Source organism: Empidonax traillii, unplaced genomic scaffold, assembly GCF_003031625.1.
Source record: "Empidonax traillii isolate 1590-97213 ecotype Southwest subspecies unplaced genomic scaffold, ASM303162v1 scaffold177:size1754471, whole genome shotgun sequence".
In the NCBI taxonomy this organism is placed as follows: domain Eukaryota; kingdom Metazoa; phylum Chordata; class Aves; order Passeriformes; family Tyrannidae; genus Empidonax; species Empidonax traillii.
The window spans coordinates 218,609-246,412 of record NW_020955370.1 but is presented as its reverse complement, the minus strand read 5'-3'; the positions used below and the strand labels follow the sequence as shown (position 1 = coordinate 246,412).

General features: G+C 47.6%; 2 protein-coding genes across 4 annotated transcripts in view; both read left to right on the top strand.

Annotated features, from left to right (window-relative positions):
• Window positions 1–3,707, top strand: part of MXRA7 (matrix remodeling associated 7) — a 29,332-nt gene extending 25,625 nt beyond the window's left edge. The window contains exon 5 of the mRNA XM_027886078.1: window positions 1,556–3,707. Coding sequence (XP_027741879.1) covers window positions 1,556–1,670 — 115 coding nt within the window. The 3' untranslated portion in view covers window positions 1,671–3,707. The remainder of the gene's footprint in view (window positions 1–1,555) is intronic.
• A 1,314-nt stretch (window positions 3,708–5,021) lies between these two features.
• ST6GALNAC1 (ST6 N-acetylgalactosaminide alpha-2,6-sialyltransferase 1) lies at window positions 5,022–26,859 on the top strand. 3 transcript variants are annotated; one of them, XM_027886112.1, is made up of 11 exons: window positions 5,022–5,393; window positions 5,467–5,507; window positions 11,471–11,571; window positions 21,020–21,656; window positions 22,484–22,652; window positions 22,839–23,010; window positions 23,390–23,528; window positions 23,930–24,033; window positions 24,608–24,697; window positions 25,891–25,990; window positions 26,397–26,859. In XM_027886112.1, the coding sequence occupies exons 1-11, from the start codon at window positions 5,381–5,383 to the stop codon at window positions 26,565–26,567; spliced, it is 1,737 nt and encodes a 578-aa protein (XP_027741913.1). In that variant the 5' UTR covers window positions 5,022–5,380; the 3' UTR covers window positions 26,568–26,859. The 3 variants fall into 3 exon arrangements, with proteins under 3 accessions (XP_027741913.1, XP_027741915.1, XP_027741914.1); XM_027886114.1 differs by having other exon boundaries at window positions 26,376–26,489; XM_027886113.1 differs by lacking the exons at window positions 5,022–5,393; window positions 5,467–5,507 and adding exons at window positions 7,964–8,026; window positions 15,434–15,552.
• The last annotated feature ends 945 nt before the right edge of the window (window positions 26,860–27,804 follow it).

Here is a 27,804-nt window from a genome sequence, read left to right as displayed (position 1 = left end):
GGAGTTCAGCACATGAAAAAGATTCCTCTGTCTCCTTCCACTGATCTTGTTCGTGGGGTGGTTGCTGCTGGTGGGTTGATGCTGTCCTTTCTTCCAAGCAAAGACTGTGTCCTGGGTTTGCCTGTCAATAGTTATTACTGCCTCTCCTCTTACTGGAACAGCTGATAGCTTGTCCACACTGGCCTTGCAGGAAGACTACCCCAGGTTATCTAGTGCATTTAAATGGATTAATTAAGTGGTTTAAAGTCCTATATGGGAAGCTGGCTGTGGCAGGAAGGAGGACTCTTAACAGGATGACCACGTGGAAGCAAAAGCCAGATTCTGTCTTTCTAGCCCACAGGAGGTCTAAAGATGCTAAACAAGCAGGAGAAGCTGGGATTGTGGCAGATCTGTGCTCTGAGCTGTCGCTGAATTCTGGCCCTCCACTCGTGCAGAGGCAAAATGAGCCTTGAAGTAATAGAATGTTGGAGAAAGCTTCTCCTTTGTTATAGCCATAAGCACCACAACCTCATGAGTTCTTTTAATCTCACACAGGAGAGTCAGGTACAAGACGTGTTGGGCAGTCCAGCAATCTGACCCCAGTCAGGCTGGAGTCCAGCAGTGGGAACGTACCAGTGCACAGCCAGCCCTGCCTGGAGCCACGTGCACTATCATTTTGACCCAAAAGAGGATTTTGTAGACAGTTACATCAGGTTATGAGCTACTTGTGAGCAAATGACACTCCTGTGCTGCCCACCCTCCTGTATCCCTGAATGATGACCAGTAGGTGTATGACCAGTATAAGCTCTCCTGTAAAGCTTCCCCAAATCAAGCCCTGTCACAGATACCAATCTTTGTTACAATGCTTAACTGCTTCAAGGTAGGGAAAAATCAAGATATCCTCTGCTATGAGGAAAAGGATGTTAATCATGCACTAAGGTAATCTGGGTCAGCCTCTGCCCACCCTGGGGTCACCTCATTGCTGGCTACCTGGGTCCATGTCACCATTTCCCACTGGCTGGCAAACTCAAATTAAAGCAAATTCCTATCTGTGATCTTGTCTTCCAGTGGCTGATTAAAGTCATGTCCACACTGAGAGGTAGACTGGTCTCTAGTTTTAAGGTGGGATATGCATTTCTAATTTAATAGCTATTTCTGAATTACTCTGTATCTACATGCTCTCATTACAGAATGAAAGGACACTGTGCTGTTGAATCTTAATCCAGGTTCATTGTGGAGTCTGCTGAATTGAGTCTTATGAAATTCCACACGTCGAGTTATCTTGAAACTCTGAGCATAGATAAACCCTAAGGAACTCCAAAGCTACTGTTAAAGCAGTCTGGTTTATCTCTGTATTGAAAGAACTGCAGAGGGATGTGCAGGATGATGGGACAGATGGGAAAGGGGAGGAAGGAGAACCAGAGTCTGTCTTATCTCACATGGGCAGATTTCCTGCAGCCAGTAAGGCTTGTACAGTGACCTGCGTTTGGCTCCGTGTTTCATTTGACCATGGTGTTTTTCCTCCAAGTGCCTTCTGGGGACCGGCTATTCCTACTTCTCCTTTTCTTCTTGACAGGGTTCAGAGAGAGCAGCTGACTGCCATCTTCACACTGATGAAGGAAAAAAGTGACACGTTTGGAGAGATGTCTGAAGGAGACATGAAGGAGCAGCTTAGACTGTACGATATATAACCTTGCAGCCAGGGAAGGATGTGCCCAAAAGCTATTTTGGCCCTTATTATGCAGGACGCTGCAGGCTGTAGTGCTTTAAACATGTCTCGTTAGTTATTTTGCAGTTCCAGATTGTTTAGCAAACACATACAGGCCGGTGATGTGTATTTCAAAGGGCTTGTAATTCCTTACCCTTTTTATCTTTTTTTTTTTTTCTTTTTTTAAGATCTCTCACATTATTTTCATCTCGTACACAGATTTTTTTTTTACCTCTTTCTGGCTGGGTCACATGTCTCAGTCATACAAAGCAGTTAAACTCACAACTTTTTTCTGGCCATGCTTTATGCAAATGAACTTTCAAGCCTAGTCTTTATCAGTTTGATATCTGAAGAAAGCCAAAGATGTTAGATGCAAAATGGATGAAAATAGTAGAACCGTAGAATAACTGAGGTTGGAAGGGTTCTAAGGAGGCCTGTAGTCCAGCCTCCTACTCAAAGCAACATCAGTTATGAGACCAAGGCAGGTTACTCAGGGGTTTATCCTGTTGGGTCTTGAAAACCTCCAAAGACGGAGACTGCACAACCTCTCTTGGCAGAGAGGCTTCCAATCCTCCAGTTAGAAATCAAATAGCCAAAGGCAAGGCATCAGTGCTCTGATTAGGGGTGTGTTGCTGTTCTCATCTCCTTGGAAGGAACCCTTCATCCTCCTTCACGCTGGCTTTTTGAAACAAATCCAAGTCGGTTCCATCTGACCTCGTTGAGCTCATCTTCACGCCCGAGGAAGCAGCAGCAAACTTCAAGCTGGAAACACGAACACCTCTTCGCCTCCTGACGCTGGTAAAAGGAACAAAAAGAGGTGGCTGACTTTATTACAAGAGTGATTGTGTCCACCTCAGATCTTGCTCTTCTAACGTAAAATTGTGTGGGAAACTACATACTTGGGAAATCTCTGTGAATTTATCAAGTATTTTCAAGTTTTGACCAACACTCAGTGGTTTGAATAGAGTAAATCAATGAGCATTCCTAATTACAGCTAAATGTCTTCTGGTGTACTTATCTCTCCTATGAAATCCTGTTAAATACTTTCTTATCAGGAAGGATTTTCTCAGTTTTAATAATTGCTGACAAAGGAAGGCAACATTTTTTGACCTAGTTGTAGGGAATGATCTCTTAAAAGATTAGGTTTGCTTTATTTTGTGTAATCCTTTAGAGTCTGAGAAACCTAATATCTCATTATCTGTTCACTATCTCCCACTACAGCATATTCTATAACAACAGACTATTAAACTTTTAAGAATTATTTTATCCTCTAATTGTTTCACTTAGGTCAAGGCATATTTATAATGAGATCCAATGGTTTTCCTACCAGTTGTGACTTAATCTAAATTTAATGTCTGAAAATTACCTCTTCTTATTCAATATGAATGAATGAAGTGGGAAAAGGAGTCCCATGATGTGAAACATCATGCTGGCTTGCTGTGGACATGATTTCCTTTGTCAAGCTGTGCAAAGGGAAAAATGTAGAACGTTTGCATATGGGACTTTTCCCTAGTTCAAAGCTGAAAGTAGGATCTTTTCCAAAGCTCTTTGTGAAAGCAACCAAAGGAGAGTTAAGGTTTAGTTGATTTTTAGTCTTTGTCTTGTAGACTTTACAGTTTATTTCCAAAATATTTTTGTATTTCTTATGTTATGTTTGTGTCTTCTCTGAATAGGAACATTTCTGGGGAATTAAAAGAAAAATTCCTCAAACTTCTCCGCTTCACATTATGCCAGCAGTGGTAACGCTGCATAAGGCAGAATTCAAGGCTGGAATTCACCCTGTCCTGCCCATACCAGTTCTGAGCAGTGTCACCAAAATATTTAGATGCAGTTGATGACAGGACAGTGGTGAAGATCTGTTATTTACTAGCTCGAATTTAGAAAGAAATTAAGATAAGTAAAAAAGCCTCTGCCCAAGACACGAAACAGAGGGGTTTCTAGATGTGAAGCCCATGGGGTTTGTATGGTACATTTTCTCTGTGTGCATTGGCAAGGCTGTAATAAAGAGGAGCCTGCTGGACGCATCCGTGTGAGTCTGTGAGGGCGGTGGGGAGGTGCTGCCCGGAGGGACTTGCAGCCATGGGGTACATCCCGGGGTACTTGTTTGGGCAGCTTCTGAGCTCCTTTACCCGCTGGGCTCATCAATATTGATACAGGAAATTTCACCAGCTGCTGCAGCAGCATCTTCCCCTGGTGGGTGTTGTCCTGTCAGTAATCACAGAATCATAGAATTACAGATGGTTTGGGTTGGAGGGACCTTAAAGATCGTCCAGTTCCACCCACCCCCCGTGAGGGGATGGTGGCACTGGGGGTCCCCATAAGGGGAGAGTGGCACTGGGGGGGTCCTCAGAGGGGATGGCAGCACTGGGGGTCCCCTGAGGAGACAGCAGCACTGGGGAGTCCTATGAGGGGATGGCGGCACTAAAGGGGTCCCCATAAAGGAATGGTGGCACTGGGGCATCCCCTGAGGGGATGGCAGCACTGGGGGTATCTCCTCGAGGGGATGGTGGCACTGGGGAGTCCCCATGAGGAGTTGGTGGCACTGGGGAGTCCCTACGAAGGAATGGTGGCACTGGGGGATCCCATGAGGGGATGGAGGCACTGGGGGATCCCATGAGGGAATGGTGACACTGGGGTGTCCCCATGAGAGGTCGGTGGCACTGGGAGGTCCCATGAGGGAACAGTGCTACTGGGGGGTCCAATGAGGGGATGGCGGCACTGGGGTGTCCCCATAAATTGATGGTGGCACTGGGGAGTGCCCATGAGGGATCGGTGGCACTGGAGAGTCTCTATGAAGGAGTGGTGGCACTGGGGAGTCCCTACGAAGGAATGATGGCACTGGAGAGTCCCTATGAGGGAATGGTGGCACTGGGGAGTCCCTACGAAGGAATGATGGCACTGGGAGATCCCATGAGGGGATGGAGGCACTGGGGGGTCTCTATGAGGGGTCGGTGGCGCTGGGAGGTCCCATGAGGGAACAGTGTAACTGGGGGACCCCATGAGGGGACGGCAGCACTGGAGGGTCCTCATAACAGGATGGCAGCACTGGGGAGGGTCTCCACGAGGAGATGGTGGCACTGGGAAGTCCCCACGAGGGGACCGCGGCACTGGGGGGTCCTCATGAGGGAACGGCGGCACTGGCGGGGGGGGGGGGTCCCATGAGGGGACGGCGGCACTGGAGTGTCCTCATGACGGGAGGGTGGCACTGGGGAGTCCCCGTGGCTGGGGCACCACCCCGCTGCCACGGCAATCAGGGACGATGGCCATAGCACACTCGTGTCCCCGCCGGGCCCCCGGGCGGCAGCCGGGATTGTCCCCACCCGCCCGCAACCCGCCATGTCAGGGGCGGGACCGCTCCCGCCCGCACAGCCATGGCGGCGGCCCGGGGGTGTCTGTGTGTGAGGGCTCCGTGGAGGCTCCGTGAGGCACCCGAACTGAGGAGCTCGCTAAACACAGACACCCAGCCTCGTTTGGGAAAGGACGCGCTGTTCATCCCGCTCATTGCGCCTCCACGAATCGGGCAGCCCGAGGGGTGAAAAGTCGCCTCTTGATTATACAGTAAAGTTCACGCGAGCCCGCCCGCCGAATGCATGTTTGCTCGAGTGATGGGATCTTATTGAAACACAGAGCTCTTTTCTTCATTGAGCAGCTTCTGTTGTGGAAGTTACCAGAAGTTATCTGGCGACTTCAGTTATGTTTACAAAAGGTGAAAAAATTCAGTCTGGGGACTGATAATTCGATTTGAAGGGCACGCTGTTTATTCTGTTTATTCTGCACAGGGTGCAAGGTGGAGGTTTCCACGAGTCAAGCACACCAAAGGGTGAAAAGTTACCTCTTCTATGCAGTAAAACTTGCCTTAATCACTGTTTCCAGGCAGGGAATTAATTTATAATAATCAGGATTTATTCCCATAAGAATGGTGGGAGCAAAGTTTAAAAATCATACAGATAACAACCCATTTTAGAGAATTTAATTCTCTCTGGGGGTGAAATAACTAGTTCTGAAACTTGTGGTATCTGGTGCCTATAGGGAAGAAAGCAGCTTCACCTTTACTGCCATTTTTACTGGTGAATCACATTCTGATATAACATAAGAACTGTATAAAAAACAACCCCCTTGTTACTGAAGCCTTTTCTATGTGCATTTCTCTGGAAGCTGTCTGACCAGCATAACCTCAGACGTGTTGGAAAGTGTACAGTGCTGTCTTCTACCTTCTGGTTGTGGCAACTGAGTGGTATTTTGTTTTGTTTGTTTGTTTGTTTGTGCTTTTTTTAATTCTTTTTTCATAATGTGACTAAAGCCCAGGAATGTCATCCTTCTTGTGAGCCCTCTCTAAATGTCAAGTGAAGCATCTCAGATTATGATTTATGGAAGGAGCACTGGATGATCAGAATTCCTAGGGATAGATGGAGATGGAGTGCTAGTGCCGTGGATTTGAAACTGACTTTGTGCTGGGACAGGAACAGAGCAAATCATAGAAGTCCCTGTGGTTGATTTGTTGTTGGGTTTGTTTGTTTGTTTGTTTGTTTGGGGGGGTTGTTTGTTTTTGTTTTGGTGTTTTTGGTTTTTTTTTAAGCTTTGAATAGAGCTACTGTTCCAATGTATCTAGTTACTGGATCCCAGCCAGCACCTCTGGAATATCTGTGAGACACTTTTTTTTTTTTTTTCCCCCCAAAGGGGAAATTCTCCTGTCTGAAATACTTTCTTAATTCCCAAAGTAGGTTTGGAATGCAGTCACTGAGGTATGTGCTGTAAGGAGTGAGTCACGGTCTGCTCAGCTTTTGGGAATGGTGTGTACTGCTTGCATTTGTCAACTGCTAAATTGCTCTGGGAACAATAAACTAATTAAGATGAGATATTGCATAGTTTGTTTCCTCTTAATTTGTCTCGGAGAAAGTGTATAATTGATTTTGTTTTCCGTCAGAGGCTGGTGCCAAACCTACAGCGGGGATTGCGACGTTTTTCAGGTGCTGAACCGAATTGTTGGGGGTGCTGCTGTAGCAAGAGATGAAAGAGCCAACTGACATCATCCTGGGGAATCACAGGCAGTCTCAACACATTTCCAAAACCGGCTGTGTGACTGGGCCAAGCGTGGCAGAGGGAGCCTCCTCCGTGCGGGTCGTGTGGACTCACTGCCCCACCAGTGAGTTCCACCAGTTGTCCCCCGAGGTAAAATCCAAAGGTGAGGTGTGATGAGTCACCTCCAGTGGGTCAGTTTTTCCTCCTCTGTAGCTGTGAAGAGGATCCCTGCATCCCTGCTGCAAGGAACTGTGACACTTTGGACAGATAGAGTGCTACCTGGCAGGAGAAAGCAGGGTTCTTTTTGGAGCTCTTTGTTACTGCTCTTCTAAAATGGCTCGTGTTTTCTTACCCAAGGCTGACCTAAACACAGCCCTACAGCGCTCACAGCTGGAATAAAGCTCGTACACTGCATGTTCGTAAAGGTGGGGTGGTGGGAGAGGCGGAGCGAGCACTTTTTATCCTCTGGAGGGTGCTGTTGTTTTGTGCAAACAGCAGAGAGGGCCCGCGAAGCTCGGAGGGAGCATTTCAGGTGCTGTTTGCTTCAGGGAGGATTGAGGATGTGCTTAGTCCTTTCCTCCTTCAGAAATCCCTCACGAATCCTGTATGTTGTGATCCACCTGTTCTACAGCATTTCTGAGACTGAGAAAACTAAACTTAGCTAATGACTCAGATTTTCCGAGCAAATCCTCCTGATCAGGGCCAGGACTTTTTTTTTTAACACGTCTTAAAACTTCCCTTGATCCCCCAGCCCCCAACAGTTGAGCTCTTTTTCACCTGTGGGGTGAATATTTGTTGACTTGGTAGAGGTATTTCCTGCTGTAATGTGTGTGACATTGTCCTAATGGTCTTGATTTTTATTGCCTTGCTTTATAACTCATAAAGATAAAACTGCAGTCCTTACAAAGGAGGTGATGTCTTGAATTGTTGCCTCTGTCATTTGTCTTCCTTGTCAACACTTTATTATCCTTTTTATCAGAGAGGAAACCACTAGCCTGTGTGCTGTGTTGTAAATAAAATTGTGAAATTGGTCTGTAAACTCTGCCTATGACTCAGTTTGTTCTAATTCTGTTACTGATAATTGATGGAAGCAGAAATTAACTGAGGAGGCTGGTTTTAAGGAAATGAGAGGATGGGAAAGGAATGTTGAAAGTGGCTAGCTTTTAGTAAGTAAAGAGGATTTTATTGGTTCGGTACCTCTTCTGAAAGGGGATGCTTTGACTCTGTAGTGCCTTCCAGCATCAGAGGACTGGCTGATATAGTGAGGTATCCTCTCTGAGGATGCCAGTGCTTCATATATGAAGCAAGTTCTGACTTCAGGTGAGTAACAACATCAGATTCATGCCTTAATTTCTCATCTTATTGTAACCTGTTTAAACTCATGAGCGGTTCCCCACTGAGGCACAGGATCTTTTTAATCCCTCCTGTCGCCCTGAATTCCCTTTAGCTGTCACTCTGTTTATATGGAACGTGTCCTTTCATGTCAGCAAGCACCACTGAAAAACCCAGCTGTTTGACTTTAGAGGAGAAACATTATAGCCCAGCAGGCAAAGGAGATGACTGTGACCTTTGGAGTGAAGGTGGACTTCGTGGAGATGTGACTGGGTGGGTAAACCAGACTGCCTGGGGAAACAGATTTGCAAAGAGCTGGAATGACTGACTGCTTAGGCTTGTCCCAGTATCTGATGCTTTACTGAAAGTTAGAGCTAGGTCTTTTACCAAGTGGAAGAGTTAGTTTCTGGATACTTCCAAGATGTGGTCAGAATGGCTGGGAGGGAGACTCACTCCTGTTGGTTTCTGAACTTTCTGTTTGTTTTGGCTCTTTGTTAAAAGGTCTGTCTGTGTGCTTATGCACTTCAGTTCTGATGGGTCTGAGTAGATATTGTCTGTTCCTCTTTCACGCTTTGTTCTGTTTGTTTTTCCTCCGTGATGTGAGGCGGGTGGATGAGTTACACAGGGTGTTACCTGCACAGCAGCAGTGGAAAGAACAGCAGAAACCGGACGGACAAAATAGGAACCCCAGCTTTTCTCTGTACAGACTGTGCTGAAGTTTTCACACCCACACACTTAAATCAGCTTTGTAGTGGTGAAGTTTGACTTTTGGCATGAGCAGGAAGACTTCTATTTCAGGCAGTACCACATGAAAACTTTAGGTTGGGTTTGCCAGTTCTTTGTCCTCTGTGGGCTGTGTTTTTGTCCTGAAGTGAAGGATTCCTGTGCCTCATCTGCTGTCCTTGTGGCAGGATAGAGCTGTATGACCTTAGTGAAGAAGGGGAGTACCACTGTGTATGAACGCACTGACCTTGAGATAGGAGCAGAGGCATTCTGAAAACTTGTTTTTAGGGAGGAATTTTATCTTCCAGCTATTTTCAAGCTGCCCATGAACAGCCAAGAGCATTGGGCCTCATTTTGTGTGTAGGCCACGACAGTCTCTACAGCCCTACAGTTGCACTGTTAAATTGGCAGTGCTGTGAGTGGGTTGATGAGGTGGTTCCCTAAAATGTCCTGAGGAAATTGCACTCTGTCCTACACACCTCCTTTGCTTTACTTTTTAGAAACTGCTGGCAGCACAGCTGCGGTGGGAAACAGGCTCCTCAGGGAAGTAGCCACGACCCCAAGCCTGCCAGAGTTCAAGCAGCATTTGGACAAAGATTCCAGGCACATGGTGGGATTTTTGGAGTTGTTCCTGTGCAGGGCCAGGAGTTGGACACGATGATCCTTGTGGGTTGTATGGGGTTTATGTGGCCAGGTTTTGGTAAGCGGGGAGGGCCTACATGGGTAGCTCACCATGGTGAGGCAGCTGTGCCCCTGCAGCTCATGGAGGGCAGTGGGAGTGGCAGAGATCCACTTGCAGCCCATGGAGGGCAGTGGGAGTGGCAGAGATCCACTTGCAGCCCATGGAGGAGACCCCCATTGGAGCAGGGGGGTGCCTGAAGGAGGCTGTGACCCCATGGGAAGCCCATGCTGGAGCAGGTCCTGGCAGGGACCTGCAGATCTGTGGAGAGAAGAGCCCACACTGGAGCAGGTTTCCTGTTAGGATCTGTGACCCTGTAGAGGACCCACACTGGACAGCCTGTTCTTAAAATGTTTGAGTGCACAGGCAGAGAAGATGATGGACCTGTATCCAGTTACTTTATCCTGGCGTCCAGCAGAAGTGCTGTCTTGCCTTATCCGTTCCCAGGCTTCTTCATGACAAAGGTCTGTCTTTGCCAGACAGTCAGCTCCTCCTGTGGCCTTTTGTGGCAAATGGTTTCTTACTAAAGGGTGGATTATTCTTGTTTGTACATGGATATACTGCACCCCTCAGTGATCTGCACCGTGCGTGACAGTTTGGTATTATTTATACTGACAAGCCTGTGATGGTGGGGTTGATGTCCCTGCTCACCTTTCTGCAATAAGAGATGAGGCAGAAGCTCTCTTGCTAATGGTATTAAAATGTACTGGGCTTTATCCTGCCCTCTGCAATCACAGTGACAGGCTCAGTCTGAGGGGGCACAGGAAAGCAGGCCCTTGGGGTTGGGTGGGATCTGAGAGCCCAGGATGGATTCACCACGTTGTCCTAAGGTGGGAGAGCATGTGGTGATGGTAATGGCAGAGTTCTGTCCTGGCAACCTAGGGGCCAACAGCACATGGTGTTATCCAAGCCCCCCTTGTACAAACCTTTCCTTCTCTAAACAAGTCTACCAGAAGACAGGAGTTCTTTTTCCTTCTTTGTGAGCACAAACTAGAACAAAAAGAGCCGTTTGGACCTAGTTTTGGAGAAAGAGCTGGCTGGGTGCTCCTCAGGTCAGTCCAATTGTCTTTAGGTGCACATAGGAAGGGATGGTGTAAGGGTGGTCTGTTGTTTGACAGCTCTACTCCTCTCTTCTCCATGCATCAGTTCCACTTGCCAGTTGCAGCATTGAAACAAAATTTAATCACCTGGACTCTGCTTTGAGTCAAACCAGGTTAATAAAACTGGTGTTTGCAGGCATGAGTGTGTCTCAGTTTGGCCTGCAGGAAAACCCTGATAGTGTTGGTGACCACCCAGTCCTTTCTAGTGAAGCGTGCACTGATTATTTATGCATAAATGGAATCGCAGGCATTTGGTTTACTTGAAGTTGTGAGGCCAGACCTTGTCAAATGCTGATATTAAGAGAAGCATGAGGCTGGCTGAATACAGTATTCTACACCTCAAGGAGTGGCCTTCTCGAAAAACTGACTTGCAATTTGGCTGCAATCCCTAGACAATAAATTGTTTTACAAGATAACAAAAAACCCAAAGACTAATCAACCGGAAATGTTTTCCCTGGATAGATTAGACAGCAAACCACATAAAATTACACAAATAAAATGCTACCTATTTATCTTGAGACGATGTGCATTTTGCAGAGATGAGATAAAGCTGATTCTCAAATCAAATTGTATTTTAGGGAACATATGAACTTCCATGCATGAAAGAGTGCAGTTATTTAAATGTGTTCATGGGGCACATGAGATATCAAAATGGTTTTAATTGATCGATCTCCTGACCAACAGTGAAGTTCTTTGGCAGCGGCAAAACAAATAGCCCACCTCTGACTTGTGAGCTGCTGTGGCGTGGTGGCTTCAGCCATCAGGGCTCTGAGGATGCTGTGGTGGAGCCACCAGTGTCTAAGATAAAGCTGAAAGCAAAAAGAAATCCTTGGAGTTCTGGGCAAAAGCAGGACTGCTGGCACCATCCTGGTTAAATTCTGATGTGATTAACTGCCTTTTGCTGCACTGTCTCCTTTCTGTTTATTTGAGAGACCTTCTGTCTGGAAAAGTGTGTGGTGCTGTAGAAGGGCTCCTCATGCTCCTGTCAGCCAGGACTGCCTGTCAGCGTCCCCTGAAGGACCCACAGGAAGGTAATTTGTAAGTGCTTCAGGGTAAATTACAAAAGGTTTATAAACCCCGAAGGCTTCTTATTTCTCTTGGATTCTCAGAACCCTTTACCATATGGTTTCACAGAATAGCACACATATTTAAACAACCAGAAGAATAACTTTCCACAGTTCTTATTTTAATAAAGAGCAATGTGTCCTCTTGTTCTTGATTGTTTTGTGTATTTAATGTGTTATTTTAGTTAACTGAGCTTGTGTTTACTTAAAGTTACAATATTAAGTGGTAAATATTAATTTAGACGTTGAGCAGGCTTCAAGGTGGGGTGAAAGCAAATGGGGGTCAGTGAACTGTGATGCAGTGGTGTAGATTGCTTAGGGAGAGGGAGGGAAATATTGAAGGCACTGAAAGATAGACAGGACCCAACTGACATCTGCTTGCAGTCACAGGGTTTGTCCAGATACTACTAAAGCTTGGAACTGCACGAGATGACCATTCAGGGTGACTCTTCTGGCCTTTGTTGCTGTGGCCCTGCAGTGTAACTTGTTCTAAATGAACGGGTAGTGTCTCAGTGCCAAATGCCCACTACAGAGAGAGCTATAATGGCAGAATAACAGAGATTACCACAAGGGCTGGACCCCCCCCGAATTTGACATCATATGTAAACAGCACAGCTTAGACTGTTTCTGTTGTAGGCCTGATCATTTGTTAACTAAAAAGGGGGACACAAAGTGTGAGGTACAAGCTGCAGATCTAGGAACAAACCCACTGGGTGTATGTCCTGCCTGACTTCTCCATGGCACATCTTTAGGAAGTGCAGCTCTAGGAGGAGATGATGAAGGTCATTGTACAGAACTATGAGGAACAGGTTGGCTGATCCTCTTGGCTCTGGCTGAGACTGTGCAACAGGAATGTCCATCCTGGAAATCCAAGGCCTGTGAGACAAACCCAGATTGAACAGATGCCAGGCAGTTTCCAGGGAATCAGGAGAGAATGTCACGCCCTTCCTGAGCACAGGGATCTGTATTTCCAGTGCAAAGCCCAGGAATTACTTTGTCTGAGGGTTTCCCTGTGTGAGGTTGATGTGAGTTGTGCAGCTGATGTGGCAAAGAATTACCTTCTCTCCGTGGTTGGCAAACAAATGAGAGGAGGATGGAGATAAGTAGCACCCTATATGTGTCTAAATAAAGCAGAAGAACTGGTACATAGAAGACAATAGGTAAAAGAGAGAGAAGCGAAGAGAAGCATCAGATTTTCAGCAGTAAATCCATCTTGCACCTCACAGAACCCTGTGACTGTCCTACTCTTGCAGCTAAAAATGTGACTGTGCGTCTCTGATGCTCCTGTCAGTCAGGAACAGAGAGAAAGGCACTGTGAGGCCACATTTTCCAAGTGTAAGACAGGGACAGGATGATTTATACCATACCACACCACTCAAGAAGCAGACTTACATCTTGCATTCCTTGTAGCACTTTTCACCCCTAAGGATGCCAAATGGTACATTTGTCCTGCCAGAGATGTCAAGAGGGATGGTTTCTGATGTTAAATCTGTGTGAAGAAAATGGGAAAGACCTTTACCAAGAAATATTTCACTTATGGCTCTAAAACTAGTAGACCCACATACAGATGCAATTTATATCTGTGCAGGGCCTGAATTTTGCTGCCAGATGTGACGTGCTGAGATAACACGCCTGCATTTTTTTGCTGGGGGTACGGAGAGGAATTTGGGCTCTGTGATTCTTGTGTTTCTTTCTCTGCAGCAGTGAAGAGTGCTGGAATGCTCCTGTTCCTGGCAGCTGTCAGGGAGAGGAGCTGTAGAGGCTGCTTTTCTGATGGGAGGGCAACTGGCCATGAGTCTAATAAATTACCTCCTCACCCATCTGCAGTGCTGGCCTGCTCCTTGGGGGACCAGGTCTGAGAGATTCCTGGTCAAGAAACAGAATGTTTTCTTCCTTTCCATTAAATAGATTTTAAAGGGGGGTGGGGGGAAAAACTTCACAGCCCATCTCAGCCCTGAAGTGCTGCTGGTTTGTCTCTCTGTCTGGCAGCTCTGGGGTGCTGTGCTAAGCTTCCTGCTGGGATGGCACAGACAGAAGGTTGCTGAGGGAGGCATTTGGATAAAGGATCCCTGGTTCTTTCCAGCCTGTGTAACTCCAGCGGACCTTTCCAGCCATTGTTGCTGGGAGTGTATTTTTCTGTGGCTTTTTAAATTCTCTCCAACCAAGTGGCTCATTAGTCTTCTCAGTGTTGTGTGTCTGAGGAAGGAATGCTGAGACCAGAGCATTTTGGGGTTGCAGCTTAAGCAGGGTGAGGTGAATGGCGAAGAGCTCAAGAAGCAGAAAGGCCATGTGGTGACAGACTTGGTCTGCTCCACTCTGTACAGGGAGGTTAATTATCACCCAGAGCTGTGGCCGTGGGGAACAGCTCAAAAGCTGAGTCCTCACTGTGTTTACAAAAAAGAACTAAAACAAGTTCCAGCAACCAGAGGCTGTAATATGGTAAAATTAAGAGGCCTTACACTCCATCTCCCAGTGGTTGCTCCAGGCAAGGACATTCCATGGTGTGTAGGAGCTGGCTGGAGGAGCCTGCCCATTGTCCCTTTACTGTGTGGGAGAGGGAGGAATGTTCTAGGTTGGACCCATGTCATCTGCTGTCACAACACAGATCCAAGGCAGTTTTTTTTGCAGGGGCATTAGCTGGGTGGGGCTGGATGCCGAGCCCACAGATCAGCACTAATGGAAACCCAACAAGTTTTACTTTGCTGTGTGGACACTGAGGAGCCACTTTCAAGTGTTCCACCATCAAATCCATTGTCTCTTTTCCTCCTGGGGCATTTCAGCCCATGGAGAACACAGACAAGTTGACTCTCTAAGCCGTTCCCCTGCTCCTGGCACAGTTTTCTGGGGCTTTGCTCTGTGACAAAACCCTGGGTATTCTTGAAAGTGCCACAATGGAAGATGTGGGGCTTTGCCTTGACAAGTGCTATTGTCTCTGGGTGCTTGTTCAGTGTTTTTGAGAGAAGGTTTGGTGCAGAAGGGAAGGGACTAGCTGGAAAACGACAAGTGACTGTGGAATTATGGGAAGCTTGGGATTTTTGGGGCTATGGGTTTTATTTGGTGAAAGCAAGACAGATAGTTGTGCAGAGTTTGCTCTTGTAATTTCTTCCTCCCCAGATTCCCAGCCTGCAAACATTTGCTTCTGGAGGTGATTGCTGAATAGGGAGAGGAAAACAAGGACCTAAGCTTGCCAAGCTAAGTCTTTGCTAGCCCACAGGCATGACCACTGAGCAGTCACATGCTGGAGGCAATGCCATTCTTTTTCTCTCCCACTTTCAACTCACTCAGTTCTTCTATCATCAAGAAACACTGTGAACAGGTCCAAACACCCCCAGCTTCTTCAGCAGCACTTTATTCCACTGGCTTCCAGTCAAGTGCTGGTTATAGTACGATGTAGCCATCACTGAAAGACAAGTTTACCCTGCAGCAAAGGCTGGATCAGCTCTGTTCTTAAAGCATGTCTTGTGGTGTTCTGTTCCATAACCCAGAGACACGGGAAAATGGAAAGCACACAGGGCACAGGCAAGTCAACAAGATTTGACACACAGCCCTCTGGAGAACGTGCTCACAGATAAATTTATGGCACAGCTCAAGTGCCAGCCGACACCCACAACACACACAGTTCAAGATTTAATAGCAATGAAGTTTGTTTATGAACAAAAAGAAAAAACCCAAACCAGGCAAATCTGCCTTTGGCATGTCCAGGATGTAATAAGGATGTATGTGGAATTAAATAGACTGCTGGAGATGGAAAAAGGCTAACAGATAACCATCTCCACTTGCTGATCCCAGGTGCAGTTTGTTTTAAAACAAAGTCATCTTGTTTTAACAGCACTGAAGAATAGAAGAGCTTCTGTTGCGGTCACTGATGTTGGTAACTGAGCATGGAGCAGCAGTGCTGGGTTTGGAGTCTTTACACCATGAGAGAGGCAGCATCTTCTGGGATTGCAGGTGGGAATGCCAGAGAAATGTGTTTGGAAAAAGAGGCTGGCATTGCCTGTGGCCCTTGAGAGGCCAGTCCCTGTGTTAGGTGCAGTCTCTGCTTATTATCTTCCTGTCTGTGGGCTGGGAGCCCTGTGTATCCCAAGCATCTTACTTCTTATAGAGCTTTATAAGGGGCCAGCTTTGCTCTTGGCCTCACTTTTCACCAGGTCACCCCGGAAAGTTCCAGTATAACCCCATTTCCCAATCTGACCTCATGTTGGAGCTAACCAGCCTGGCTGCCTCACTTCTGACAGATTTCAGCAGTGGAGGCGGAGGATGATGGAATGATACTCCAAGGAAGTGGAAGTCAGTACTCTGAGAGGGGTTTTTAGGTTTTCTTTTCTTACACCATGAAGATGGAAAGCTCTGTGTTTTGCATAGCAAGCCTGCCTTTGGCTAATGTGCTTGCCAGAGATTTGGATATTCCCCTGAGCACAATCTTTCCTGAACACAGAGTGCTACAGACGTGTTCTCCACAGTCACCAGAGCAGCTCCTTAAGAGCAAAGAAATCCATCTTTTTCTGGTTGTAGGAGTCTTGCTATCCCTTTTGGCTCTTGGTTTGGCAGTAATGGCACATGGAGAAGATTGAAGGGAAGTGTTTTCTGCCTCCAGAATTTCTCTTTGAGACCTTATTAACAAAAAAGTTTTGTAATTGCACACAAGCAGCTTCTTCCAAGCTGAATGCCTGAAGGTTCATAGGACTTGAGAGAGGAAGGCTAAAATGAAGCCATTTGCTATTTGAGAGCAGGACTGCTACTTATTCCTGTAAGAATGTCCTGTTGGAGATTTTGTGGGCACAGAACTGCTACTTGCCTGCTGCACCTTGTAGCCCACCTCTGCAGAAGTGCCTGGAGCTCACAAGGAATGCCCAGGAATACGGCAATACCTTGGCTGAGCCCTTTCTCAGTGCCTACAGTTGTTCAACACATCAATCCTGGGCTCAATTTGAGCAGTAGTGAAATGCTTTGTTGTAGATGGAGCCAGGGCTGTACCTTGAGCTAACAACCTCCCTCGTATTTCTTCAAGGGCCTTTTAAACCTGTGTTATTGTTTCATTTTTTTCTCTCCTAGGCCCCCTGATAACCAATGCTTTGCATATAAATCCAGAGAGAGTAACCTGTCAGGAAGTATGGGCAATAGAGAAAGGCTGTTACTGCTGATCTTTGTACAGGGAGCCCTTGCAGATATTTGCTGTGCTGTGTGGAGGTGTACAAGGTAGCTGTGAAACCTGTTGACTGGCTTTCCTGTGGCATAAAACAGGCACCTTCTGTTCTCTGTGTATTCAGTATCAGTGTGACTGCTTCTGAGATTTGAGATACCGTCAACAAAAGCTTTTTTTATATATCTGAGCTTAACTTTTTTATACAAGCTGGGCAAAAGCAGCATAAGGAGCACTAAGGCCATCTCCCTGTGAACTGTCAGGGCTAATATGTAACAGTTTAGAAATTAAAAATAGTCCTTTGCTGTAAGGCTATCTCTGGTAAAGATAAGAATTGATCTGGCTGTGGCGTTCACCTCTGCAGATTTTTCCCTCTGCTGCTGGGGTGATGTAGTCTGGACTGCCAAAATTCCACGCAGACCAGGGATTTTCATAACACAAACTTCTCTGTTCTATGGTGGATTTGCAACAACTCTGATTTATTTCAAAGCAATCACAAGGTAAAATGGATGTGTCCCTATCCATCAGCTTTTGGGGGGCAGGGATTGCTTCTGGATTGGAGCTGCAGGCAATTACTGCATGAAGAATATATGTTTATGGTTTTGTCTAAAATCTTGGGCAAGCGGTGGTATGAAAACTTCTTTGATTGTAACTGAGGCTACTTCCACAATTCACACGTTCCCAGTGGTGCTGCTGCCAGATCAGAGATGAAGGGTTTCCTTCTTACCAGACCAATCTCATTAAGGGAAACACAGGAAACTTGCACTGTTTGCAGTAAAAGGTCTTTCTTTTCCTTCTATTTGTAACAATAAGCTTATGGTGATAGACGGGAACAGTACAAAGCTGATGTCTTGCCTGAGAAATTGGATCTGTGTGCAGAGTGTCTGGCAATGCTGGGAGACAGGGTGTGCACATTCCTATAGGCAAATCCAGGGAGAAGACCAGCCCAGTCATTGAACACACCCTGATAAAGCAGTGCCTGGCGAGCACCTCTGGGCAGTGGCAGCAGAGCCTCTGACGCTCCCGGGCATCTCACCATGCGGTTATCCAGGATAAGGCTCCCTAAAATTGCCAAAACCGTGCTTTGCCTCATTGTTCTAACATACTTTTGCATCTTCATTGCCAATTTCAGCTCCTTGGCAAAGACAAGGATTTTCAGGTAAGAGACCTGCTTCCTCCAGATATGCACTGTCTGGGCAGAGGACTTGTCCTCGCTTTCTTTCTCTGCCTCTCTCTTTTTCACTCTAAAGCTTGCCCTTCTGATCTCTTAGGTGACCACTTTACTTTAGCAGACCACATTCAGGCAGAGCATGGTGTTGGAAGATCCACAGATCAAAAACCTGCTTCTGCTGGCTCCCTAGTTTCTAACATTTCCTTGGGTAGCTGTTTAAAGCAGCTTTTGCTTTGCCAATGCTACCTGCTTCCACACTTTGGCACTACACAGTATTTGCTTTTGCAGTGACTCCTCGAATGACTTTATTCAGCCTAATCCAGATTGCATTGCTGGACAGGGAATTTGGTTGGATGCCTTCCAATTTATAGTGAGTCCAGCAGCTGACTCCTAACACAAATATGCTGCGTACTGGGAGACCAGCGTCATGCAGACATGATCCATATATATATATAAAATAAATGGTCAAGCAAATCCTACAAGAAGGGGTGTGGAGGGAATTGCAGTGAAGTGTCTCCAGCATCACTGACAGGGAGCACTGTTCCTTGGATGAGCCCTGCAGACACTCGAGCCTTTCCTAGTAGGAGCATGGCTCACGGATGTGTGGGTTTAGGTTGGACTTGATGATCTCAGAGGACTTTCCCAACCTAATTGATCCTGTGGTTCTGTGATTCTGTGGTGCAGTGTGCTGTGTACAGGAAGCACCACTCCCCAGCCTCCCCACCACCCTCATGTGGTCCCAGTTCTCCCAGTGAGCTCAGCTGGCTCAGCTTGGTGGAGTCAGTTTTCAGCTGGATGTGCCAGGGCTGATGCTGTGGGGGCAGGCAGGAGGACTGAGGCTGGGAACATCTGCATATCTTTGGAGGGGATTGGAGTTTAGCTCAGCTCTAGCAACTTGAGACCACACCTTGAGGGCAGCTCTGAGTTTGTAGAGGTTGGAATCTGAACAAGGGAGGCAGTGGGGGGAAAAGGAGAGAAAGAGGAGGTGTAAAGAAGTGAAGTGAGTTGTTCTTGATCCTACAGCCCATCAGTGGCAGAGCTGGGACAAGAACTGGCTCTCCATGCCCAGCTGCTTGAAGCCATTTCATTCTGCCATAGTTTCAGGTAATGGAAATGCCTGAAATGAATTTACTTCATTTTTGCAACTGAAGTAAAACAGAACAAGGTATGAGCTGCCTGTGGTTATTTGTGTGGCAGTTCTATTTCTGTACCTTTATATGTAACATAAAATACACAAAGCAACATTTCCATGGCTTTATCCTTTATTTGTCCTTGGGCTTTGTGAAAGGAGAGGAAATGACAGTAAGTGTCATTGAGCTTCTGCAGTTGTTTGCCAGCTGGACTCTAGAGCCTGAAATTGGACGACCTGCTTTGACAATTTGTCTGAATTTAAAATGCTGGTCAGGAGAGCAGGGTCCTGTGTGGGCACAAGTGTCTGGCCATTTGGGCCTGACTGCAGGGAGCAAGGTTTTGATGTGAAAGGCCCTTGGTTCTACATTTTTCTTTATGTTTGGCACAACATTTGAAGATAAAATGTTATAGAGCTGGGGTGGAATCAGCCCTATGAGACAGCACATAGGGAAAGTCTGGAGTGGGAAATGGTTTGTCATATTCTCATGTTTCATTTATCGTACTGCCCCATTTTACTTGTTTTCTGCCCTTTATTTTGAAGTTTTAAGCGTCATCTTAAAAATACAACAGATATTCATCAAGGTATTTAAGATCTGCCTGAGCTACCTTACCCAAGACCTCTTTACTTAGAGTGTACATATAAAATCTTTCCTCTTACTGGGCAGTAAACAGCAACACAAGTTTATACATGAAACATGAGGATAGAAAGCCGTAGTGGGTTTCTGTGGAAACTACAAAAGCACATTCTGCACTCTTGGTTGTAACTGGCTAATGACTATGAGAGGCCAAGTTTTGCAACCTCTCTTCTTTTATCATTGCGAAGGTTCCTGTATTTATCTGATACAAAACAACTGTTAAAAGCCTCCTTACCTAAAAATTTCCTGAACACTATCAGAGTGGTATGACATCCATCGAATTTCAGCAGCAATTGAACTATTATCTACAACCTGTTATCTGCAGAAGTGCTTTTCCCCCATTTATTACCTTGGAAGCAAAGGCTGAATGTGAGTGTGAAATCAGACTGCCACAGCCATGATGGTTTATCCTAAAAAGCTTTGCTGTACATAAAAGCTCAGCTGCAGGAATTTTTCACCTTCCTTTTTCCTGTTCCACCCTCCAGCCACGTGCAGATAAGAAGGAATGTTTGGGACAAACCCCCACCACTTCTGCCCTGATTTTTTTGCTGGGTTTCAGCCCAGTCTCGTTGCTGGTGGCGCTTCTGCTGTTGGCAGATGTGTCCTCCTGTGATAACCTTGTACCTGCCTGTGCCTCTGAGCCAGGCAGCAGGGCAGCTGCAACATTAGAGGCAAGTGCTAAAAATGTAGAAATTTTGCATTTTAACGGCTTCAGGGTGTCTGCCCTAAGACACCTGTACCTGATGAGTGCTGTGTGATGCCACTGCATTACCTCACTGAGGGGGAGGAGGAGAGGAAGAAGTGCCCTCTGGCCCCAAATGCTCAAGAAATGATGCAGGGTAAAGGAGGGAGTTTCGCTTCTTCTTCGTCTTAGACTTCCCTTACTGAGTTCTGGAAGATCTTCCTGCTCTGTTGCTGAAGCACAGAGCTCTGCTGGCAGAGGAAAGAGCCAGATGGCTGCCTTCATGGCGTGTGCCATGTCCTGAGCTCAGGATCTCCAAAACAACAGTGCTCTGGGGACTTTGCCAGGGGTCCTGCCCAATGCAGGGCAAAGCTGTGCTGTTCTGCTTGCTAGGGACTGCCAGTGAGAATGTTTCAAGAGCCAAGTGCTGAGGAGAGGAGTGTGTACCTCTGGGATTTGCTTAGTGGGGAGATAAGCAGAATTCAGGCCAGAACGGTGTAGGAAGTTGAATAACACTCTGGCAAAATTCAAAATGAAATTGCTCAAAAGCACAGGGAGAGGCTCAGAGTCAAGAGCACTGAAAATGGGCTGGAGGGTGTTCAGTGTTAAGCGGAAAGTGTGTGTGATGTGTCTGCTTTTTCTTTGATTGCACTCAGGAAACTGAACATTTTTCAACATGGCCCAGATACGCAACAAGTGGACAACCAAGAGCAACAGAGTTTGAACTGTTCTGGTAATGGGAACTCCAGGAGATTTTTAAAGGTGACTTTGGGGAGGGACATCACAAAGCTCAAAAAAGATGTGGTGGAGAAGACACCAAGTTGGAAAGGAAAGGAGGAGGAGAAGAAAATGATGGAACCTGTTACCACGGATAAGAAAGCCAAGGAGAACATGGCTGTGAAACCACCACCTCAGCCAGAGGGAGTCAAGAAGGCAACAGTGAAAACAGCCCCTGTGGTGCAGGGAAACAAGGAGAAAACAACAGCGAGACCAGCTCCAGGGATGGAAGAAGCCAAGGAAAAGACAACAGGGAAACCCCTTCCCAGGGCAGAGGGAGCCAAGGAGAAGGCAACAGCGAAACCATCCTCTGGGGTGAAGGGAGCTCGTGAAAACAACACATCCAAAGACCAATCAAAACCCAAAGAGCCTCCTGTGTCAGTGAAAACTGTAAGGCCTGTTCCTCAGGCTGCTGCAGTGACAAAAAAGACAAAACTGAGTGCTGCTAACTACACCTCTGAGCCACGCTGGGATTTCGAGGACGAGTACCTGCTGGATAACTCCTCTCCACCATCGGTAGGTGTGATGGCTTGTGTGTTCACCAAAGATGATGCCTCCCCACTGACCTCCTTGTCTGCTGTCCCCTGGGCATGTGTGCCCGTGTCAGCTGAGGATGATTTTTGGGCTGGTAGGTCAGCTCACTGCAGGTGCTGGTGGGACCCAGACAGGAAGACCTCCTGGTATGACTCAGCCTGGCCAGTCCTCTGTTGTGCTTTAGTATGGGAGTTACTGCAGTTGCATGTGTTTCCATAGGTTCATTTGAAGGTCAGCCTGTACTGGATTCCCTTTCCCTCAGCACATTTCACAGCGATTCATTTATGACATTGAACAAGTTGTACCTTTTTTTCGGACCTTTAAAGGGAGTGGTAATGGTGATCTAATCCCCCATGTGCCAAGGTGCTTCCTGAGGACCCTGGGAGGTGGATTGCCAATGGAAACTGCTTATTACAGTTATTTGTATTATTATTACTGCTTATAGCCTTATTTGGTAAATTCAGATTAGACCTATTACAGATATTAATTTGAATGAGTTCATGAGGCCCAAAGCCAGTAAAACATTTAAGCATCACAGGCCTGTTATTCTGAAGAGGAAAGTCTTGGAGACTTGGAGTCATTCTGGCTCCATTGTAGGTGACTTTCTGGCAGGTGGTTATGGATGTGGTGCTGAAATTGTGCTTCATGTTCATGGTGATGGGGATGCTGAGGGGAATGACTGAGGCACCACTGGAGTTCCTGTGTTTCTTTCTGATCCTGTCACACACAGGCACACAAGCACTGGCACTCGGTCAGGTTTATCAGCTCTCTGCTCATCAGTCCTTATTGTTTTCTTTTTGGTTTTCAAGACCTGCTCTGAATCAGTGAGGGCCAGAGCTGCCAAGTCTGCCTGGCTGCGGGATCTTTTCCTGCCCAACATCACGATCTTCACAGACAGGAGATACTTCAATGACAGCGAATGGAACCGCCTGGAGCATTTTGTACCCCCGTATGGCTTCATGGACCTGAATTATTCACGTGAGTCCCTCAGGGCTTGTCAGCATGGGACCGTCAGACTCCCAACAGGAACTTGATGCCAAGTAGCTGGAGCTTTGCAGCATCTCCCTGTCAAAGGCTAGGTGGACCTTCTGGTGGAAACTGTGGTGATTTCACTGTGTCCATCCCAAAGGCCCTTGATAACTCTCCACCACCTTTGCTTCACAGTGGTGAAGGAGGTCATGTCCCTGCTGCCCCCGAATCCTCACCAGCAGCTGCTCCTGGCCAGCCGTAACAGCAGCGTTCCAACATGCATCAGCTGTGCTGTCGTGGGGAATGGAGGAATCCTGAATAACTCTGGGATGGGCCGGGAGATTGACTCCCACGACTACGTCTTCCGGTAAGGCAGGCTTCCTCCTCAGAGGATGCACACTACCTGAACCTGACAGCCACTTTCTGGGCCCGCAGGTAATTGTGGCTGCATCACTTCGTCTCTTCTACTGTTGCACTGATTCCCAAGTGCCAAAACGACTCATGGCATGAGGAGACAAAAAGTCAAAAAGTAATTGTGAAGTTCCTGAGCCCCCACAGCCCGTGTGTTCACAGATGAGCCACAAAGAGCCATCTGCAGAGAGGGGGCTCTGCTGCCGATCAGGGTGTCGCTCAGAACAGGCCTAGTCCTCCCTTCCTCCAGACTCACACTGTCTTTTCCTCTTAGGAACATGGACGTGAGGGTTTGCAGTGGTCACTAACTCTGCTCCTCTGATTTCCTTGGTCAGGGTGAGCGGGGCTGTAATCAAAGGTTACGAAAAGGATGTGGGAACAAAAACCTCCTTTTATGGATTCACAGCCTTCTCCCTGGTTTCCTCTCTTCAGATCTTGGGACACAGAGGGTTCAGCAACATCCCACGGGAGAAAGTAAGTCGGGTCCATGCTGAATGGATGAACATAAATTTGATGGGATGCTGTTTGTCTGTGTCCTTCAGTCCTGTTGTTGCCATGCAAAGGGGCTGAGCCAGCACTTTAGCATTTCCCTCTGTGAGGGAACCTGCAATGCCTTGGCTGGGAGTGAGTATTTGCAGTAGCAGGCTGTGTCAGTCCCACCCCAGCCTTTTGGCATGTAGAAGCAGCTGCACATCAGGTGTTACCTCCATTCTGCTTCTGTGGGCTAGTTGAGAGCTGCAGACTGAAGATGTCTGTCCAAGAAACTCGGTGAGCTTGCTTGCATTTCGTCTTGCTTGCATTTTGTCTTTAAAGCAGACGTCTGCTTTAATGTTGTTTTTAAAGTGCTGTTGGTTAACGCTCATTTGTTTTCTTAGCATGTCAAATACATTCACTTCCTGGAGGGAGCTAGAGACTATGAGTGGCTGAAGGCTCTTCTGCTCAACAAGGACATCGGGAAAGGGTTCTTGAACCTCAGCGGGTAAAAACAAACTAGCTCCCCTCTACACCCTGCAGCGAGGAGCTCTCTGCTTTGCCCTTTTCCTCTACACAGTGCTCAGCCCTGAAGAGGGGCTGGCCAGGGTAAAGCCAGGCTAAAGCCTCCCTTCCCCTGGCAGATTTGTTTGGAGAAATACCTCATTTCCTCCACAGCTCTGAGCACTGCTGTAACCAATACACCTCCTTCCCAGAGGCAGCTGATTTCAGTGTGTGGCCAGAGCTTGCCGAAAGCTTTGTGGCCCTCTGGGACGAGTACATGCTGCTGTCTGGTTTGGTGTCTGTACATGGTGTCCTGCTCATGGATGAAAGCCTGCTTTCACCAATTCCTGCCTATACAAACATGTGCTTTTGATACTCCTGTCTCCTGTTGTTGCCTCTCCTCCCTGATCTCTTCCTCTGCAATGCACACAGCCTACGGAGGCTTTGTCATAATCTGGGAAATGTTGCAGAATAACTGCCCAGTGCTTGTGGTTCTTCTCTTACCACCAAGTGCTGATCCTTTCCAGCTGTGATGAAGTGTAGGATCTCATCCTGAGTCTCCTCATCCCTGTCTTTAGGCAGGTGCCCCGGCAGAAATTTGACAAAGATTTCACAATGGACAGATACCTGGTGGTTCACCCTGATTTCCTCAGATACATGAAAAACAGGTGAGCTGGGGGTTATGTGCTCTAATGGGCTTGTTTTTTCTGGTGGTGGGCAGCACCATCTCTGTCTCTGGGCTCTCCTCCCAGCTCTCTGCTCCCTTGTAACTGCAGTTCAGCCACACCAGCGGCCTGGGGGTAAACTTTAGCAGTGTGCACTCAGCTGAAATCCTCTGTGGTGCTGCAGTGGGAGGTTAGTGGTGGGTAGTCATCCAGAATTCGTGAGCTGGGGACAGTTTGGCTTTCTGCAGCCAAAAGAGATCATGGGCAAATGGCAACTTTAGATGGGGGAAGAGTGTTGTTGAAGTGCTGGAATAGTTGATCTAGTTCAGGACCAACCATTGCTGAGCACCTTGGGGAAAGGCTCTGTAACAGACCTTCTCTCCAGAGATTCCCCCTAGACTCCTGAGGTTTTTTATCCCCTCAAACAGCATAATAGGCCCTTGTTCAGCACCCCATTTGCCTGGTGTGGCTGCTCTTCTGCGCCTCTCCAATCCTGTCCACAAGCCTGCTGTCACTGAGATCTGCCCATCATGGGCCACACGTGACCGAGATGCAGGAACAGGAGCTCCTGTCATGCCTGCTTTGGCTGCCTTTACCCTTCAGTCTCCTTGAGAGCTGCATTCTGCCTTCCCTGAGAGCCAGATGGCCGGCACTCCCTGCTCATTCTGACGTCTCCCCTCTGACTTGGGTCCTTTCCAAGGCCATCAGGACTCAATGCTATTTTGTCCTGGTGTGGACTCCTGCTTTCCAAACAGCTCCTGTCATAACACAGGTTATGCAGCTCCTGGCAGGTTTTGTGACCCTCCTCTGCACCTTCCCTGTGTCTCGTGTCACTCTTAGATGAGGATGGGGAGCAGGATCTACCACAGAGCTTCAAAGCCACTTCTGCACTGCAAGGCAAAGGACAGACTTAAGAGTAGTGGGCTTTAACCTGTTAGATCCTTTAATCCATCCCCTCTTTATCCCCACTGCCTCCAGACCTGTCATTTGCATAAAGCTGGGGCAGAGCTGTGCTGAAGTGGCAGTGCAGGGGATGGAGCATTCTGGGCATACTCCTGGCTTCTCTGAAATGCCTCTTATGGCCACAACCTGCTGCAAGGAAGGAAGATGTGACAGAGGCTGCAGAGGGAAAGGTGTGCCCGGCTTGAAACATCACACCCAGCAACCGCTCTGTGCTTTCTTCTCTCCTGCTGCAGGTTTTTAAAATCCAAAAGTCTGGAAAAGCAGTACTGGAGGCTCTACAGACCCACAACAGGGGCCTTTCTGCTGCTGACCGCCCTCCACCTCTGTGACAGGGTAAGGGCACCATGATTCTTGCACTCAGCACTGTCGGGCAGCAGGGACAGGGGAGAGCAGGGGTGGCTACAACCCTCCTACTATCTGCCTTGAGAGTATGTGGGCTTGTGTCAGCTGTGGAGGAGCAGATTGAAGACAAGAGAAACAGCCCCAAAATAGCTCACACACAGGTTGTGAAGCCTGCTGTGACCTGGAGCATGTGAGCTCCCAGGGAGGCAGTGAGAGGACAGCAGGAGCCAGTGCTCATAATCTGGTCCTTCTGGGCCCCCGTGCAGGGTGACCAGAGGAGCCCCAATGGCATCTCTGTCCTGAGCTCCCTCCCTTTGTTTGGGAACTGTGTCCTGTATTTCACTTAGCTCCCTCCACCCTTGGTCCCCCTGCCCAGTGAGGTCTCCATCTATCCCAGGTGAGTGCTTATGGCTACATCACAGAGGGGCACGAGAAGTACTCGGATCACTACTATGACAAGGAGTGGAAGCGGCTGATTTTCTACATTAACCACGACTTCAAACTGGAGAAGGAGGTGTGGAAAAAGCTTCACGATGAGAATATCATGAAGCTTTACCAGAGATCCTGACTGTGTGGCAAGGGCCATTGCCTGGGAAATCTCAGCACCTCACTGGGAACAGAAGAGGACCACCAGAGCCAAGTTCTGGACTGCCAGGCATATTTCATCCCCACAGAGACATTTCCCTCCTCCAGCACCTCTGTTCTTTCACAACACTTCCACAAACGTGTGAATGCTGCAGACCCAGAGAAGAACAAGAAAATGCAGAGTGCCAACAAAATCCATGTGGCTGTGCTGCCAGATTCCTGCTGGTTGTTGTAGGCACAGGTATTGGGAGAACAGAATCCAGGATGGATCTGGATAGCATGGATCTGGATAGCATATGGTCCAGTGTCCTTTATTTAGTACAAATTTCCTCTTTGCAAGGAGGTGCTCCTCAGGCTGGGGCTACTTCTGTTCTGGTGGATCCTCTCCTTAGTGATACTTGTTGTGGAGTTGGGTATTGTCCAAACAAGCTCCCTCAGGAGCCAATGGATGGAGATGGACACACAGGTCCTGTCTCAGGTTGACTTTATTTTCTGGAGGTGCTGCTCTCACTCTGCTCCCTGCAGATAAAGAGGATAGACTGGACACTTCCAGGTGACTAATTCAAGAGAGAACAAGTCTCACTTCTGCTTCCCAGTGTGGCCTTGTGACACTTGCAAAGGAGCACTGCCATCAGCTCAAGGGCAGGTAACTGCTCTCCCTGGAGCAGCAGACATGCAGTACCTGGTGCCTCTTGCTCTCCAGGGATCCCATGGCTGCACAAAATGTGAATTTTCTGGCATGGTCCTGGTGTGCCAAGTCCTTGCTTAGCTGGAATTCGTCATGCTTGGCTCCCAGCTGTGCCCAGAGCACTGTGTCTGTCCTCCTGCCAGGAGAGGTGGCCAGGGATGGATGCTTCCTTGCTGCTGGCTGGAGTGCCTGTGCCCCACGGTGCTGTGTGCAGGACACATGCAGCATGTTGGCTTTCTCAAAGGGGTTTTGTATGTAAAATAAATGGCACTACTTTGGCCAAGCTGATCTTTCACTGTAACCCTGTGGGTTGTGGTTATTTAGTGCATCCAGGGCTGATGCTTTAAAGGCTGAGATGTAGCAGATAATGAAGGCAGGGAAGGGCAGGACCAGAGGTGAATGAGATCACCTCCATCTCTCACAGCTCTGCAGTTTGTGTGGACTCACCTGAGCATCCCTCACTTGTTCACCTGGGTGTTACAGGACAGGGATCAGCATTGTCTCCAAACACCTCCCTGAGGAAGATTTGTCC

Coding starts and splice junctions, on each gene's coding strand:
- ST6GALNAC1 (XM_027886112.1), top strand. Junction 5,508..11,470: donor CGAGTCAAGCACACCAAAGG/GTGAAAAGTTAC, acceptor TGTTTATTTGAG/AGACCTTCTGTCTGGAAAAG. Junction 23,529..23,929: donor GCAACATCCCACGGGAGAAA/GTAAGTCGGGTC, acceptor TTGTTTTCTTAG/CATGTCAAATACATTCACTT.